Below are 16,909 nucleotides of genomic sequence, written 5' to 3' on the forward strand. Positions count from 1 at the left end.
CCATATAAAATAAAAAAACATGCTTACATGCCCCCATCACCATGGATGACAGTTTCTCTTGGCCCATAGACTACTTTCAGGATGAGGAACCATCTAACATCAAGTAAAATAGGAAAAGGAGGACCGAGCATGCAACCATTCTTATCGATGGGGCTGTAGTGGAGCAGGTCGAGAGCTTCAAGTTCCTTGGTGTCCACATCACCAACCAACTAGAATGGTCCAAACACACCAAGACAGTCACAAAGAGGGCACGACAAAACCTATTCCCACTCAGGAGACTGAAAGTATTTGGCATGGGTCCTCAGATCCTCAAAAGGTTCTACAGCTGCAACATCAAGAGCATATGACTGGTTGCATCACTGCCTGGTACAGCAATTGCTCGGCCTCCGACCGCAAGGCACTACAGAGGGTAGTGCGTATGGCCCAGTACATCACTGGGGCTAAGCTGCCTGCCATCCAGGATCTCTACACCAAGCGGTGTCAGAGGAAAGCCCTAAAAATGGTTAACGACCCCAGCCACCCCAGTCATAGACTGTTCTCTCTGCTACCGCATTGCAAGCGGTACCAGAGCGCCAAGTCTAGGACAAAAATACTTCTCAACAGCTTTTAACCCCAAGCCATAAGACTCCTGAACAGGTAATCAAATGGCTACCCAGACTATTTGCAATGTGTCACTACACAAATGAAATCTCGAGATAATGGCCAAGGCAATAGAGTAAAAGAGGTGGGGAAAATAATGAGTGACTTGCAGGAAGTAGGAGAGAAAGAGGAAATGTCGGAGAGCAAGAGGCGAGCCAGGGAAAGGGTCCGAAATAGGGCATTGAGACTACTGTCAGGTGTTAGCACCGGAGGATTACTCAGAGTACTGCTTAGCGTGACAGTAGCGCCAACCTTTCCAGATGTCCTGTTGGCTGGACTCGTAAGTGCATTGGAACCAATTTAACCATGGATGCAGCAGGTTTAGTTGGAGAAGGAAAACCACTGGTTTTAGCTGTAGTAGGAGTAGCATGTCAAATGTGCAAAGATATCAAATGGTCTGTCAATGCAGATAAGGATACAGTATTAGCACTACAGTCTGGAGCGTAGGTAGAATTGGATCAGCTGGGTCTGCAGCAGGTGTAACAGGGGCAGGAACAGAGGTATCGGGGGCAGGAACAGGTGTAAAACCTTTTCTTGCCACAAAGGGCACCGCAGTAAAAGCAATGTCATAAGCAGTGAATGAGGAGAGCTGAGACGACACAGAAGATTCATTCAAAAGTAACAAGACAATTGGATTAAGATGTATCAGAGCTAGAGAATTCCTGGTCTACTTTCAAATAGAAACCACTAAAATTTATATTATTTTAACATGTTATTTGTTAGTCTTTAATTGATACTATAATAATTTGAGGTACATTACACAATAAAGTGTAATGGAATTGAACAAGGAGAGCTGTAACAATGCATAATATTTCATGGTCTTGGCTTGATAAAAAAAAAAACTACAATGTAAGAAATTAGCACGGTAGCACTCACTTCCGTCATCATGAAGTGCTTTGAGATACTAGTCAAGGATCATATCACCTCCACCCTACCTGACACCCTAGACCATTCCAATTTGTTTACCACCCCAATAGGTCCACAGACGCAATAACAATCGCACTGCACACTGCCCTAACCTATCTGGACAAGTGAAATACCTGTGTCAGAATGCTGTTCATCGATTACAGCTCAGCATTTAACAACATAGTAACCTCCAAACTTGTCATTAAGCTCGAGACCCTGGGTCTCGACCCCGCCCTGTGCAACTGGGTCCTGGACTTCCTGACGGGCCTCCCCCAGGTGGTGAGGGTAGGAAATAACATCTCCACCCCACTGATCCTCAACACTGGGGCCCCACAAGGGTGCGTTCTCAGCCCTCTCCTGTACTCCTTGTTCACCCATGACTTCGTGGCCATGCACGCCTCCAACTCAATCTGCACGCCTCCAACCCACTGTATTATGTACAAAATCAGTTATGAATAACGCAAAAAAAACACATAATAGCACAATGGGTTGGGCGCCCGTAAAACTACTGTCATTTCTTTGGATGCCATTTTAATTTTAATCCCTTAATCCCATAAAGCCATGTACACAGCAGAGGGCTGGCTCACTGTCCAAAACGGCGACCTTAAGGCCCTGTACACACCAGAGAGGCTTGTTCCAGTATTCAAACATGCATACAAGCCTTTTCCAGCTACAATTGTCACTTTCAACATCAACAATGTCTACACTTTATTTCTGATCAATTTGATGTTATTTTAATGGACAAAAAATGTGTTTTTCTTTCAAAAACAAGGACATTTCTAAGTGACCCCAAACTTTTGAACGTTAGTGTATATATATATTTACAAAAGATATATGCGGGATTGGAAAAGATGAAGATGATAACACTGATAGAAGCCACAATCTATCTGCAATATTAAAGCTGATCTACCCTCCCCCAAAAAAGTATGTACTACAGATTGCTGTCCATGAAGACAAAATTGCGACATGTTTATGCATCTGCCTAACGAATAGGTGATAAGCTTTCTGTGGTGCCAGGGCATGTAGCATATATCTTTGCTTTAGATAATGGATAATTGTTTATTGGTAGGCCTATTTGGTACAAATTTCTCATGTTAATCCTAACATTTCACAAAGCTATACACAGTGTCGCAATGACTGATATTTAGGCTGCTGGCTGGCGGCAATCATCTAATTACTTGTTCTGTTCAGTAATTCAAGTTGTAAATTCTAACAATGCCGATTGTAAAATGTATTTTCAATGTGTAAATGAATTATTCCCTTAATTTCTGTATTACAAAACCATCACCATGTACATCCCCATGTACATCCCCCTGGGCACAGAGGTCGAGTCAACGTCCATTTCACATTGGTTCAACGTTATTTAATTGAAAAGCATGGAAACAACGTTGATTCAACCAGTGTGTGCCCAGTGGATCTCCATGTTCATCTTTCCCAGTGTGTGTAAATAAAGTTCCCTGTGTGTGTTAACTGTTGTGCTGCCTTACTCCCCACTAACAAGGGCAGTGTCAATGGTTCACAGGTAAGCAAATAAGTAGAGCCGGGTCGCTCTCTTTCACTTTGTGTTTAATGACTTTACTATGGGGTCCACAAAGAGGATGAACTAATGATGAATTTCAACAAATATCTACCTAGCTGCAACATGATATCAGACACCTGGTTGGGGTCACAGCCTTTTATACACCAAGGACTCATCCCTGCCAAATCAATGTCTGCCTACAGCATCCCTCCTATATCCCTCCCCTTTCCCTACTCGTGTTGACTCTCAGTGAGGATGTGACCAAGGTTGGGCAGCTCGATTTGGGCAGCTTGATCTTATATTTTATTCCCCTGAAGGTCAGAACCCTGCTGTCTCCCCTTTTTGACATAAACTATATATAAAAGTATGTGGACAACCCTTCAAATGAGTGGATTCGGCTATTTCAGCCACACCCGTTGCTGACAGGTGTATAAAATCAAGCACACAGCTGTGCAATCTCCATAGACGAACATTGGCAGTAGAATGGCCTTACTGAAGAGCTCAGTGACTTTCAACGTGGCACCGTCATAGGATGCCACCTTTCCAACAAGTCAGTTTGTCAAATTTCTGCCGTGCTAGAGCTGCCCCGGTCAACTGTAAGAGCTGTTATTGTGAAATTGAAATGTCTAGGAGCAACAACGGGTCAGCTTCGAAGTGGTAGGTCACACAAGCTCACAGAACGGGACCGCCGAGTGCTGAAGTGCGTAGCATGTAAAAATTGCCTGTCCACTCACTACCGAGGTTCAAACTGCCTCTGGAAGCAACGTCAGCACAATAACTGTTCTTCGGGAGCTTCATGAAATGGGTTTCCATGGCCAAGCAGCCACACACAAGCCTAAGATCACCATGAGCGATGCCAAGCATTGGCTGGATTGGTGTAAAGCTAACCGCCATTGGACTCAAGCTGTGGAAACACGTACGCTGGAGTGATGAATCATGCTTCATCAACTAGCAGTCCCACGGATAAATCTGGGTTTGTTGGATACCAGGAGAATGCTACCTGCCCGAAAGCATAGTGTCAACTGTAAAGTTTAGTGGAGAGGAATAATGGTCTGGTGCAGTTTTTCATGGTTCGGGCTAGGTCCCTTAGTTCCAGTGAAGGGAATTCTAAATGTTAAAGCATGCAATGACATCCTAGATGATTCTGTGCTTCCAACTTCCTGGCAACAGTTTGGGGAAGGTTTGGGTTTTCCTGTTTCAACATGACAATGCCCCCATGCACAAAGAAAGGTCCATACAGAAATGGTCTGTTGAGATCAGTGTGGAAGAACTTGACTGGCCTGCACAGAGCACTGACCTCAACCCCATCAAACACCTTCGGGATTAATTGGAGTGCTGACTGCGAGCTAGGCCTAATCACCCAACATCAGTGCCTGACCGAATCATATCCCTGCAGCAATGTTCCAATATCTAGTGTAAAGTTTTTCCAGAAGAGTAGTGGCAAAGTGGGTCCAACTCCATATAAATTCCCATGATTTTGGAATGAGATGTTCCACAAGCAGGTGTACACATACTTTTGGTCATGTAGTGTATGCTGTCACTTCTGTCTTACAGCAAACGTCCTGTCCCCTTGGCTCCAAACGTTGAGTTCCTCAGCTGCCTACAGCCACCGCAGCCTGCTCTGCGTCCCTGTTTACATCGCTAGTAGCTATAGTAGAGCTGTACACAGTGTTTTAGTGCGAGCACGACCAAGGTTTGACCGTAATATGGAGTGGAAGGTCAAGGCTGAACATGAGCAGGGTTGGTCTAATTTATACCATATGCAACACAATAACTCAATTAGCTACGCAAAATGGCCATTCTGCATACTTGCATTTTGTGCAGCCCCAAAGTCTATGGGCTCTTTCCTCTGTCCAGGCCAGATATATTTAATTTATTTATTTTATTTGTATTTATTTATTTAACTAGGCAAGTCAGTAAAGAACAAATTCTTATTTAGAATGACGGCCTAGCCAGGCCAAACCCTCGCCTAACCCGGACGATGCTGGGCCACACATTTTACAATGCCTGGATAGACATTTGTTATGTATCAGCTAATCATCATATTCTATAGGAATCTGTCAATCAATAACACAGTCGATGACGTGTCACGCAACCACTAGTTGATGCATGCTACGTCTGAGCAGGGGAACTCAACCTATAATTTGACTATATAACTATGAAGGGTAGCCATTTTGCGTAGGTGTAAATGAGGCTTTGTTCCGTCACTGCAGCATTCACCTGATGGTTTCAGCACCTTGTCTTGGACCATCTGTCATGTTGGTGGTCGGTTCATAGTGTCCGAGGCTGAGGCACTGCTATGTTAGGAGGATATCAAATGTAAGGCCCCGTACCATTCAGGTTGCACAATGCATTTGACACAATAGGTTTGATACAACTGATATTTTTGTGATACCAAACTGATACAACAGATAACTTAGTGATGCGTTGTATAACTGATGAGCCAAATGCGTTTTATATCAGTTGAACAACTTGAGTGTGTATGGGGCCTAAGGCCTAGATCCAATCAGATGAAGCGTTAACTGGAGATAGGCAACACTTATGTTTTGGCATTGTCAGAGGTGTGACTGCGTTGGAGCTGTTAAATCGCTGAGCAGCTGCTCTTGATCATTCTCAAGAAGCCACACCCATCCCACTCGCGTTGGAAGTTCAGAATGACAAAGTGAAGGATATATAGAAATAATGATGCTCAAATTGAAAATGATTCAACAAAATAATGAGGATTTCTATCATGCTAATTGAGGTCTAGATTACATCTCACATTTCAGTGTTTGAACTTGTAATCAAGGTTGCATGGAATTCATCTTAATGCGACCAATGGTAATGTCCGCTTTAGGTTTAATGCCGGGAGCTGCTTGTGGATTTGACAGCTTTAGTATCTTATAATGCTCATGTAAGCTTGACATGAGCGTGATCATTAAACATTGGTTAAAAATTACATAAAGCCTTTACATTAGACTGGGTGCATCTTATTACCAGTTGAACACAAATATTAGTTAAAGTAAATGGAACATATTGCATTATTATTGTAAAAACGTCATTCATTATTCAGGAATACACCTTTTAAATATAATACTCTCCCCAACAGTTGACAATGCGCAATTGATTGAATTCCAGCCTGTGAGTGGGTTATATCTAAAAAAAAATATTAACAGAGATCCCTCTCACACCTGTCCACAATAAAAACACAGTGACAAATCCTTTGGATTAACTTTTGACAAAAAAAATGATCAAAATAAAGATGTACAATTAAAACCAAAATAGGATACCATTTGAATTTTACAGACATATGGCAGAACCAAAAAGCATGGCCTGAAATATTTTAGCTGGTTTATTCTCTCAAAGCAACAAGGTCCATCCGGTGTGTGTGTGTGTGTGTGTGTACCAGAAGAGGCTGGTGAGAGAAGCTATAGGAGGACGGGCTGGAATGGAATCAATGGAACAGAGTCAATCATGTGGTTTCCATGTGTTTGATGTATTTGATACTGTTTCAATTGATTCCATTCAGCTATTACAATGAGCCCGTCCTCCTATACCTCCTCTCACCAGCCTCCTCTGTGCGTGTCGTGTACACAGTGGCGGATTTAGGTATAGGCGACATGGGTAGCCGCCCAGGGTGGCATCTTGCCATTTGTTTCTATTTTGTCTTTGTTACTTCTTTTTGGATATTTATGAGTCTTATTTTGTATATATTTTTAAATGTTTTGATTATTTATTTGTGTTACAAATGTCTGAATAAAAATGACAGAGGGGGCTGAAGTGGAGGTTCACCCAGGCAGCCATACAAGCTACAACCACGACTATGTGTACATGTATGTGGACATGTATGTGAATGTGTGTAAGGGAAAAAGACAGAGGCAGCAATTGAAAACATTGATAACATTGCACATATTTGTCCGACAACAACAATAGCAGAAACAGGGTTTGGGGGGAAAAAAGGTTGAAAATGAAAGAGACAAAAGGATGACACAGTAAAAGTCATTGTCCTATTGCTGCCCACAGGCCTAGAGGTTGCCCTTCCATTGGCCATGTGTTGAAACCTCCACTGCACACTAATAACTTCAATGACAGGAAGTAGACCATAGATTCTTCTACTGAGGATCCACAGTGTTAGGGACCAAGAGGGCCAAAGCTTTGACCATGGCTCAATAATACAAATATTCTTCTTCGTCTTCTTTTTTACTCAATAAATACTGTTTATATAAGCTTTGACTAGTGAAATAATACAGCAATGTGGAAAAAAATTGCATTTCTCATTTCACATAAAAAAAAGCATTATTCTCTCCATACACAATTATCTAAAATATCTATCCAGATAAGACGTTCAACGTTCAACAGCCGCGAACATTGAAAAAACATTGAAAAATCAGGAGACGGACAGTCATTTTAAATGTAATTGATCGTTACAAAAAATAGAACAAACGACACAAAAAATATTGTTTGTTTTCTAGTGGAAACGCAAGTAAAGCATTTAAACATAAAATTCGGTCTATCAGCCACTTCTGGTCTATGACTGCACAGTGTGGGGTGTGGCTAGAGGATGGGGGCGATGCTCGAGGATGAGGATGGGACTAATTAACATTCATCGCTGAATATATTAATATGTAGAGAACAGGTATCTAGATGGGCAGAGTTGGTACTATACCCATGGAACATGACGCTCTGAACTGAACGCTGAAGGAATAAAACGCTGTCTCAATGTCTCTCCTTTTTCAACAACGTCGTATTATCCATTATTGCGATGAATTATTTCTTTAAAGATGGTTACAAAAAGAGAACTGCCCTCTGTCCACTACTGAATCAGCAATTTACATCTGTTGAAAAAGCAAGCATGTTATACAGTCTCCTCTATGTACAGAACATATTTTTTCTTTAGCTTCGTCTTCACAGAATATACATATTTACTAAATCTTCACAGTTTATTTATCTTATATGTATTATCAATAGAGTTATTGTAGTTGATTAATAATGCTAGTTTTTATCTCCATGATGCCAACGGGAGACACTCCCCCACATGATGTCAGATAGTGATATTCAGTGAGATTGTTGTCTGGCAGTTGTGTTTTCAACACTGCTCTCGTCTGGTAACAATTGTCCACATTTGGAAAACAATCTTGATTGTAATTCAGTTTGCCAATTCAGTCAGCAACCCAATGATCCACAGTTACACGTTTCAAGTTTTCTGGTCTTCCTTTATTTTTCATTTTTACTTCACTCTCAATTCCTCCTGCTCTTCCTTCGCCAGTGATCGCAATGATAAGTTGGCACAGGGTCTTCAGTGGAACATCTCAGATGCAATCTCCACCTCTGCACCCGAAAATGGCAGCTTGATTACAAATAGCCCTCACTTGGCCACATAGTAAAAATACAGATTGTACTTTTCCACAGAACTCCATCCAAAATGGCCACAGATTCACTACATACTCAAATGGCAAAGTCCCAATTTCTGCTATATTAAAAAAACTTCCACAATGTTAGTTAGTTCCTGTCTGCCCACACACTGGTGGTGGTGTCCGGTTTGGGTGGTGTTTGTCCTGTGTCTTTGTGGTATATGGTGGTTGTGGGTTGGTCATTTGTAAGGCACTTGGAAGGTTTTTGGTTTTCACGGGAGCTCAGAGGAGACCAAGGCCAGGCCGGAGCTCTGGCGGAGTGAGGGGCCCGAGTGGACCGCTTTGGGACAGTCGGGCGTCAGGACGCGCCCATTCTCCCCCACACTGCCTGTGATCGACAGGCGTGCCTTGTTCCTCATGGCCTCCGTGAAGGTCAGCTGGGTAGGGAAAGGGGGGGGGCAGGAAGAGAAAGGGGGATAGAGACAGAGAGAGGGGAAATGGGGGTAGTGAGAAAGAGGAGAGACAAATATAAGAAAAAGAGAGGGTGGGAACAGACAGAGGGAGAGGTGAAGAAAGAGGGGAGAGAGAGAAAGCAAGGGGGACAGAGAGAGAGAGAGAGGGAATAGTGAGAGAAAGCAAGGGGGACAGGGAGAGAGAGAGAGGGAGAGAGAGAGAAAGCAAGGGGGACAGGGAGAGAGAGAGAGGGAATAGTGAGAGAAAGCAAGGGGGACAGGGAGAGAGAGAGAGGGAGAGGGGAAGAAAGAGGGAGAGAGAGAGAAAGCAAGGGGGACAGGGAGAGAGAGAGGGAATAGTGAGAGAAAGAGGGAGAGAGAGAGAAAGCAAGGGGGACAGGGAGAGAGAGAGAGGGAATAGTGAGAGAAAGAGGAGAGAGAGAGAAAGCAAGGGGGACAGGGAGATGGAGAGAGAGAGAAAGCAAGGGGGACAGGGAGAGAGAGAGAGGGAATAGTGAGAGAAAGCAAGGTGGACAGGGAGAGAGAGAGAGGGAATAGTGAGAGAAAGCAAGGGGGACAGGGAGAGAGAGAGGGAATAGTGAGAGAAAGCAAGGGGGACAGGGAGAGAGAGAGAGGGAATAGTGAGAGAAAGCAAGGTGGACAGGGAGAGAGGGAGATAGAATAGTGAGAGAAAGAAAAGGGGGACAGGGAGAGAGAGAAAGGGAATAGTGAGAGAAAGAAAAGGGAAGAGAGGGACAGAGGAAAACATGTCAGCTCATCTGGACATACAAAATTACACTAACAATTCTAAGATCAGGAAGCATCATGAAGATGGATAATGTCAGGGATGAATATAGTACAGTAACTACATCTGACGTCACACCACAGAATCACAGGACATCCATCATGGCCATTCAATAAAATCTTATAACACCACTTTATGTGCACATTTGATACAAGACTACCATTGACTACTAGGGTTATTAGACATTGGAGGATTTATGTGTGGGCGAGGGACGACAGGGCAGCTGACCAAGCAACAGTAAAGGGAATGGAGAGAGGGCTGAGAGAGGGGGCCTACAGCACCAACAGGAGACACATGACCACGTCAGACACATGCTGTAGATCTGCAAGTCAAATATCGTTGGACCCGAGGGAAATATCTTAGAGATCGGCGCTCAAGTCAATATCGAGGGGCAGTTAGTTTCCACTTACTTTAGGCTTTAACACGCCAATAATGTATGGTGTTATATTGCTTTTTCTAACTTAACGTGTACTTGGGGCTGGTTTCTCATTAAAACCTGTGGTTCTCCCTTCTTATATTGTCTGTTTTAGAAAAGTGGCGTTAGTTTAGCTAAACCTAGGGTATGGCAAAGTGTGTGTGTGTGTGTGGGGGGGGGGGGGGGTATTAGACATTTGGGCAGTTAGACATTCTTAGGCCATAGTTAGGTAGCCTACAATATATATATATATAACCTGTACGCAGATCTTTATAAATGGTAGGATTCATTGTAAATTAAAACCAACATCAACAAGGTGGGCCTGAAACTATTGAAACATTGTATCAATGAACAAGTTGGCTCTGAGAATACTGAACCATTTTGTATCAACAAGGCAGCTCTGAGAATATTGATTGGAATAACGAAGGGGTGGCTCGCACAGCTTTCCCCGGGTCAGCTTTTCTCTGATATTATTGTGTTGGCCACACAGTAGTTGCACTGTCTAGTTGATTATTGTATTTCAAAAACAGGCCTACATCCACACTATGGCTAAATAACTGAACAATATTTAATGACGTTTTGCCTGCAAGATTTATTTATTTATTTATTTAATTTATTTCACCTTTATTTAACCAGGTAGGCAAGTTGAGAACAAGATTGATCTGTAAGAATTGAATTGAGGAAGATGGACAAGCAAGACTGATAAAGTGAGAGGTGGAAATGCATTATACCAGAGACAGGTAGGCTACAGATAGGGATGCAGGCAGAGGATGATGATGAAGTAGGCCTACAGCAAGAAGGAAAGATAGTTCTATCAATTATAATTATGTCACTGCATGACAGAACATTTGTTATAGCCTACAATTGTTATTTTCTTTGAAGCCAAAAACAGGACATGTATTTTGGGGAAATGCTCTAAAAAGAAAGTTGTTCAGTTCTGTTTATGTTCATGCCAATACATGAAACCAAAATTGCACTAGCCTACTTGGTAAATGAACGTAAATATAAATTAGGCCGACAGTTATCACAGCCTATATTTTAATAACAATAGAATCGCTTTTGGTTTTGAATGGTCACCAAAAAGGAAGGCTTCCCCACCTCCAAATTCCCAATTCAATTAACCCCTGGCTATCAGATTACAACAAGGTTTACAAGGCTGAGTTCAAATACCGTCATCAAATTCAAAGCAATCGGCCTAAACAGCTGACTGGCAAGCTGCCACTGTCTCTGTCCTCTGCTTTCTAAAAGTGAGAGAAAAGGGCGCAGGTTGGCAGCTGCTCTCCGAGCGATGCTCCGCATGGTCCTAAAACCAGTCTGACGTTACGTTAAACAGCAGTTGCATTTTAAATCAGGATAGGAAAGATTTTTTGTCTGCTTTTTTTGCCTACTTAAAATGTTTGTGCGACTGCCATACCCAACTGATGCCCTTGGTTTAGACAGAGCACTATGGCTATGTGTGATGTTAGCAGGTGCCTGTGTGTGTCATAGTCAGGGTTGTGAAATTCCAGAAACTTTCCCAAACAATCAAGGTTGGAGGATTCCTGGAGTAAGAAGGAAATAAGCAGAGAGGGGATTTCGAGAAAACCTGAGAATTCCTGGGAAATCTGGGAAACTTTCCCCAAATTCCCAGAAATCCAGGTTGGTGGATTCACGGAGTGAATAAGTAAGGATGGAATACACCAACAGCAAATCCTCCAACTGGTATTTCTGGAAAACATGAGAATAATATCCCAAATTCCTAGATTTCCAGAAATCCCGGTTGGAAGATTCCCAGAATCAATGGGGAATAAGCAGGGAGGGATTCCTGCAACCGGGATTTCTCTAAAACGTGGGAATTTTGGAAAAGCTTCCAGAAGTCTGCAACCCTAGTCACAGTCAACAGCAGGAGACATTGTCTGCAGCCACAGAAACCAAACAGACAATAGAAACGGCGGCCATCTTAAAGCCCCCGGCAGGAAGCCAAGAGACAGACGAGTAAGTCACATGACCACAAACGAGCGAATCACAAGGCAGAGGAAGTAAAGGAAGCATTGCCACCAGTTGTACAGTCAATCAGCAGCATGGCAAGCTAGCTAGCGGCCAATAAGGGAGGGTCAACTTACAGTACCACAGGAGGGGGGCCTAGAGGGGTGGGTGGGGGATGGAGGAGGACTTTTCTATACTGGCCTTATATCATAACATCCCCATCACTCCCATCATCGCTCCCATACCCGTCGAAAACCTCACTATACATGGCTAAGTTGTGGGTGCTTGGGGAAGGGCTGGGGCCGGGGGTGTGGCCAGGACTATAGCCAGGACTGTGACTGGGGTGAGGGCTTGTTATGGGGCTGGAGCAGCTGGGGCGGGAGCTGCTAGGGGTTAGGTGGTGGGGGAGGTGGTGGTGGTGGTGTTCAGACATCGGTGCCTCCACCTTCATTCGCTTGGCCTCGTTCCGGGACTTGTAGCAGAATTCGATGAGGGCCACCAGCATGGCCAGACCCAGGCCCCCCACAAGGATATAGAAGACCCCCGCCACGTTGCTCAACGACAGGGCCTGGGACGACTTGTCCTGGGGGGTTGGAGGAGAGACACAGGGCAGACAGGAAATCAGAGGCGCGACAATGGTGGGGTGCCGAGAACACACAACTGAAAACACAGACTCACATACTCATACATAAAATACCAGGCAATTATATTACACATTACAACACAAGTACACAAATACAAAGTTAACAAATCTAACACACACACACACAGACATATTTTCCAGTCCACCTTCTCTAGCTATGAGCTCTGTGGCTAGGGCTGTAGCTGTTATCATCATGAAATTACCATTCAAATCAATCTAAAGCTTGACTATGATGTTTTACAGCAATTAAAAAGGAAAACAATTATTCTAGTTTGCTAGCTGTCAACAATTGTCAACAGGCTGTTTTTTCCCCGGTCTAAACTCTCAAGTAGCTCCCTGCTTATTGTCATTTTGTAATTAGATGCTGTGGTTTAAAACACACGAGAGCAGCTCTCTCACATTTCTTATCTCCTCTTTTGGAGCAGGTTGGTTTCCTGCTCCTAAAGTAGGATGATTTCTTTTCAAAAGGACTATGTTCAGGTTAGAGACTTCACTAAACACTGCCTTGTTATGCATCTGATCTGCTGCTGATGGGAATGTGTGTGAGCACATTCTAACAAAACTGGAGAGCTACTTTTTAATTATACTTGACAAGAAAATACTGTACACTTGACAAGGACTTGTTTTGCCGCTAAGGCGTTTACATGCTGCTTTGTTGAGGCAGGAGTTCACTTTACATGCTTGAGTAGTGGCCAACTGCTATACTTGATATATCCAATCTAGAGTGAGCTGGGATGACTGGCATACTAATCATTAAAAAAATATAAGTTTCAAACCTGTTCTACTCATTCTAATTCTATGATACTAATAATCTGCTGGGACATCACAACTGCACAACTTGAATACATTCATTGCTAAGTGCCATACTAAGTATACACTACTAAGTGTGCACAGATACAGGTGACAACCATATGAATGTGATCCTGCGGGTATCATAATTTCATACACTACCGTTCAAAAGTTTGGGGTCACTTAGAAATGTCCTTGTTTTCCATGAAAACATACATGAAATGAGTTGCAAAATGAATAGGAAATATAGTCAAGATGTTGACAAGGTTGTAAATAATGATTTTTAATTGAAATAATAGTGTCCTTCAAACTTTTCCTTCGTCAAAGAATCCTCCATTTACAGCAATTACAGCCTTGCAGACCTTCTAGTTGTCAATTTGTTGAGGTAACCTGAAGAGATTTCACCCCATGCTTCCTGAAGCATCCCCCACAAGTTGGATTGACTTGATGGGCACTTCTTACGTACCATACGGTCAAGCTGCTCCCACAACAGCTCAATAGGGTTGAGATCCTGTGACTGTGCTGGCCACTTCATTATAGACAGAATACCAGCTGACTGCTTCTTCCCTAAACAGTTATTGCATAGTTTGGAGCTGTGCTTTGGGTCATTGTCCTGTTTTAGGAGGAAATTGGCTCCTATTAGGCGCCGTCCACAGGGTATGGAATGTGTTGCAAAATGGAGTGATAGCTTTCCTTCTTCAAGATACCTTTTACCCTGTACAAATCTCTCACTTTACCACCACCAAAGCACCCCAGACCATCACATTTCCTCCACCATGCTTGACAGATGGTGTCAAGCACTCCTACAGCATCTTTTCATCTTTTTCTGGGTCTCACAAATGTTGTTCTTTGTGATCCGAACACCTCAAACTTAGATCCGTCTGTCCATAACTATTTCTTCCAATCTTCCTCTGTCCAGTGTCTGTGTTCTTTTGCCCATCTTAATCTTTTGTTTTTATTGGCCAGACTGGTGTTTTGCGGGTACTATTTAATGAATCTGCCAGTTGAGGACTAGACACTAATGTACTTGTCCTCTTGCTCAGTTGTGCTCTGGGGCCTCCCACTCCTCTTTCTATTCTGGTTAGGGCCAATTTGTGCTGTTCTGTGAAGGGAGTGGTACACAGCATTGTATGAGACCTTCAGTTTCTTGGCAATTTCTCACATGGAATAGCCTTCATTTCTCAAAACAAGAATAGACTGACTAGTTTCAGAAGAATGTTATTTGTTTCTGGCCATCTTGTAATCAAACCCACAAATGCTGATGCTCCAGATACTCAACTAGTCTAAAGGACAGTTTTTTTGCTTCTTCAATCAGGACAACAGTTTTCAGCTGTGCTAACATAATTGCAAAAGTGTTTTCTAATGATCAATTAGCCTTTTAAAATGATAAACTTGGATTAGCTAACACAACATGCCATTGGAACACAGGAGTGATGGTTGCTGATAATGGGCCTCTTAGATATTCCATAAAAAAATCTGCCATTTCTAGCTACAATAGTCATTTACAACATTAACAATGTCTACACTGTATTTCTGATCAAAAATGACATTTCTAAGTGACCCCAAAATGTTGAATGGTAGAGGACAGTACATTGCTGTGCTGCTTACCACTGAATTGTGAGCATGCCTTCTAGTGTGATCTGTTGTATCCCTCAGGCTATGCTTTAAGTCTCTCTGTCCTATTTGTGTGTGTGTGTGTCAGCAAGCCTGCCTGTCTGCCTGCCTCCCTATCTGCTTGCCTACCTACCTATCTCTCAGTCAGCCTGCCTGTCTGCCTGCCTCCCTATCTGCTTGCCTACCTACCTATCTCTCAGTCAGCCTGCCTGTCTGCCTGCCTCCCTATCTGCTTGCCTACCTACCTATCTCTCAGTCAGCCTGCCTGTCTGCCTGCCTCCCTATCTGCTTGCCTACCTACCTATCTCTCAGTCAACCTGTCTGTCTGCCTTTCTACCTGCCTACATACCTGTCTGCCTTTCTACCCTTCTACCTGTCTTCCTATCTGTCTGTCTGCGATGGGTGGGGTTCATCAGTGTGACAGAACAGTCAGTGAGGAGGTGTGGTCCCAGGACTTGCAGGAGACTGACCTTACTTCCTGAGGCCGTGGGTCCACACTCGCCCTTATCGTACCACCATTTGTTTTTCAGCTTGTCTAAGACGCCTGATTCACTCAGTTTCAACACGGCTAGGTTTACCGGCGTTCTTCAAAACCGCACGTGTGAGGTCGAGGGGTCGGGGAAGGGTCAGGGGGGAGGGGGAAATAACATAAATAACATCATAGGACATGTTATTTTATGTTATTCAGTCAGAAACCTAAAGAGCCCATTCAGAGCACTTAACATCTGGAAGTGACGGAGACAGGAGCCCCATTGGTTTACATGTCTCTATGCTCGTGGTCGAGGAGGGGGCGCCTGAGGGGCTGAGCGCTACAGACATATACATGGGGCCCCCGCTTCATCGCTTTCTGGAACGGGCACATACTGCTGGGGCCTATCTCACAACAACCAATCGAAGGCCATTACTGTGAAGCCTCAACTATTGGCTGGATTTTGTACCAGGTCAACAATTACCAAAAAAAACATGTATTTAAAATGTATTTATCCATTAATTAACTAGGAAAGTCACAATGAGATGCACATCTCTTTTTCAAGTGAGCACGAAAGTTATCAAAGGACAACTTCATGTTTTGGCATAAGATACATGTATGACATGCACAATGTAGTGTTTAGTGGGAGTACACAATAGGGCGGTGACTGTGACTTCAAAGTGTCTTCAAAAATGTTTCACTTAAGCGTTAGATTATGAATAGGTGAACAATAACATCTATCAATAGCGCATATTTGTGGTTTGACAGTAATCACTTTCCACTCTATAATATGTGCCACTGTGGTGCGTCACAACGCCACTGCGGGCCACAGGATGGGTGTCGCCCCGGCAGATGCCCCCGTTACCACGGCAACAGTTTTACCCAATCGGCATGGGGCTGACACACGGGTGGCTAACCTTCTCGCCACCTCCGCCGCTGCCACACTCTCCCTTGTCGTACCACCACTTGTTTTTCAATTTGTCCAACAGGCCTTGTTCATTCAGTTTTAACACTGCCAGGTTAACTGCGCTTCTTGAAAATGATAAAACATATATTTGGGTGAGTGAAGGTGAGTCAATAGCATCCAATTGGGGATAGGAGGGGGAAGGGTGGGATTGTAAAGGGGGCACAAGGGTGGAAATAGGGGTGTGTTCATGTTCTATCTGTAACAATAAACCCTCCCTCCATACACAGGGGGCAAAGCCTAACTTCCACTTAAGTCATACATTTTCACTTAGTCATGCAGTGATGTCAATGGGAGAAGTTATATTTTGACTTGAGTGGAAATTTGTTTTTGCCCCACAGATTGGACCCTTATACACAGAACGGACAATCCTCAAGTTGGAACTTGGTTCACTTCAGT

The 16,909-nt window shown here is 43.4% G+C and overlaps 1 protein-coding gene across 2 annotated transcripts in view; it reads right to left on the reverse strand.

Moving 5' to 3' along the window:
- Window positions 1-2,710: 2,710 nt before the first annotated feature.
- The window catches only part of LOC109873442 (glutamate receptor 4), a 188,034-nt gene continuing 173,835 nt past the window's right edge, over window positions 2,711-16,909 (reverse strand). Inside the window, exons 14-16 of one of the 2 annotated variants that reach the window (XM_020465091.2) lie at window positions 15,548-15,662; window positions 12,477-12,614; window positions 2,711-8,831 (exon numbers count right to left, since the gene is read on the reverse strand). In XM_020465091.2, coding sequence (XP_020320680.2) covers window positions 8,667-8,831; window positions 12,477-12,614; window positions 15,548-15,662 — 418 coding nt within the window. In that variant the 3' untranslated portion in view covers window positions 2,711-8,666. Of the gene's footprint in view, window positions 8,832-12,476; window positions 12,615-15,547; window positions 15,663-16,463; window positions 16,579-16,909 lie in introns of both variants that reach the window. The other variant, XM_031808440.1, reaches the window with a different exon arrangement.

The sequence above is a fragment of the Oncorhynchus kisutch genome, linkage group LG28, assembly GCF_002021735.2.
Source record: "Oncorhynchus kisutch isolate 150728-3 linkage group LG28, Okis_V2, whole genome shotgun sequence".
Lineage (NCBI taxonomy): Eukaryota > Metazoa > Chordata > Actinopteri > Salmoniformes > Salmonidae > Oncorhynchus > Oncorhynchus kisutch.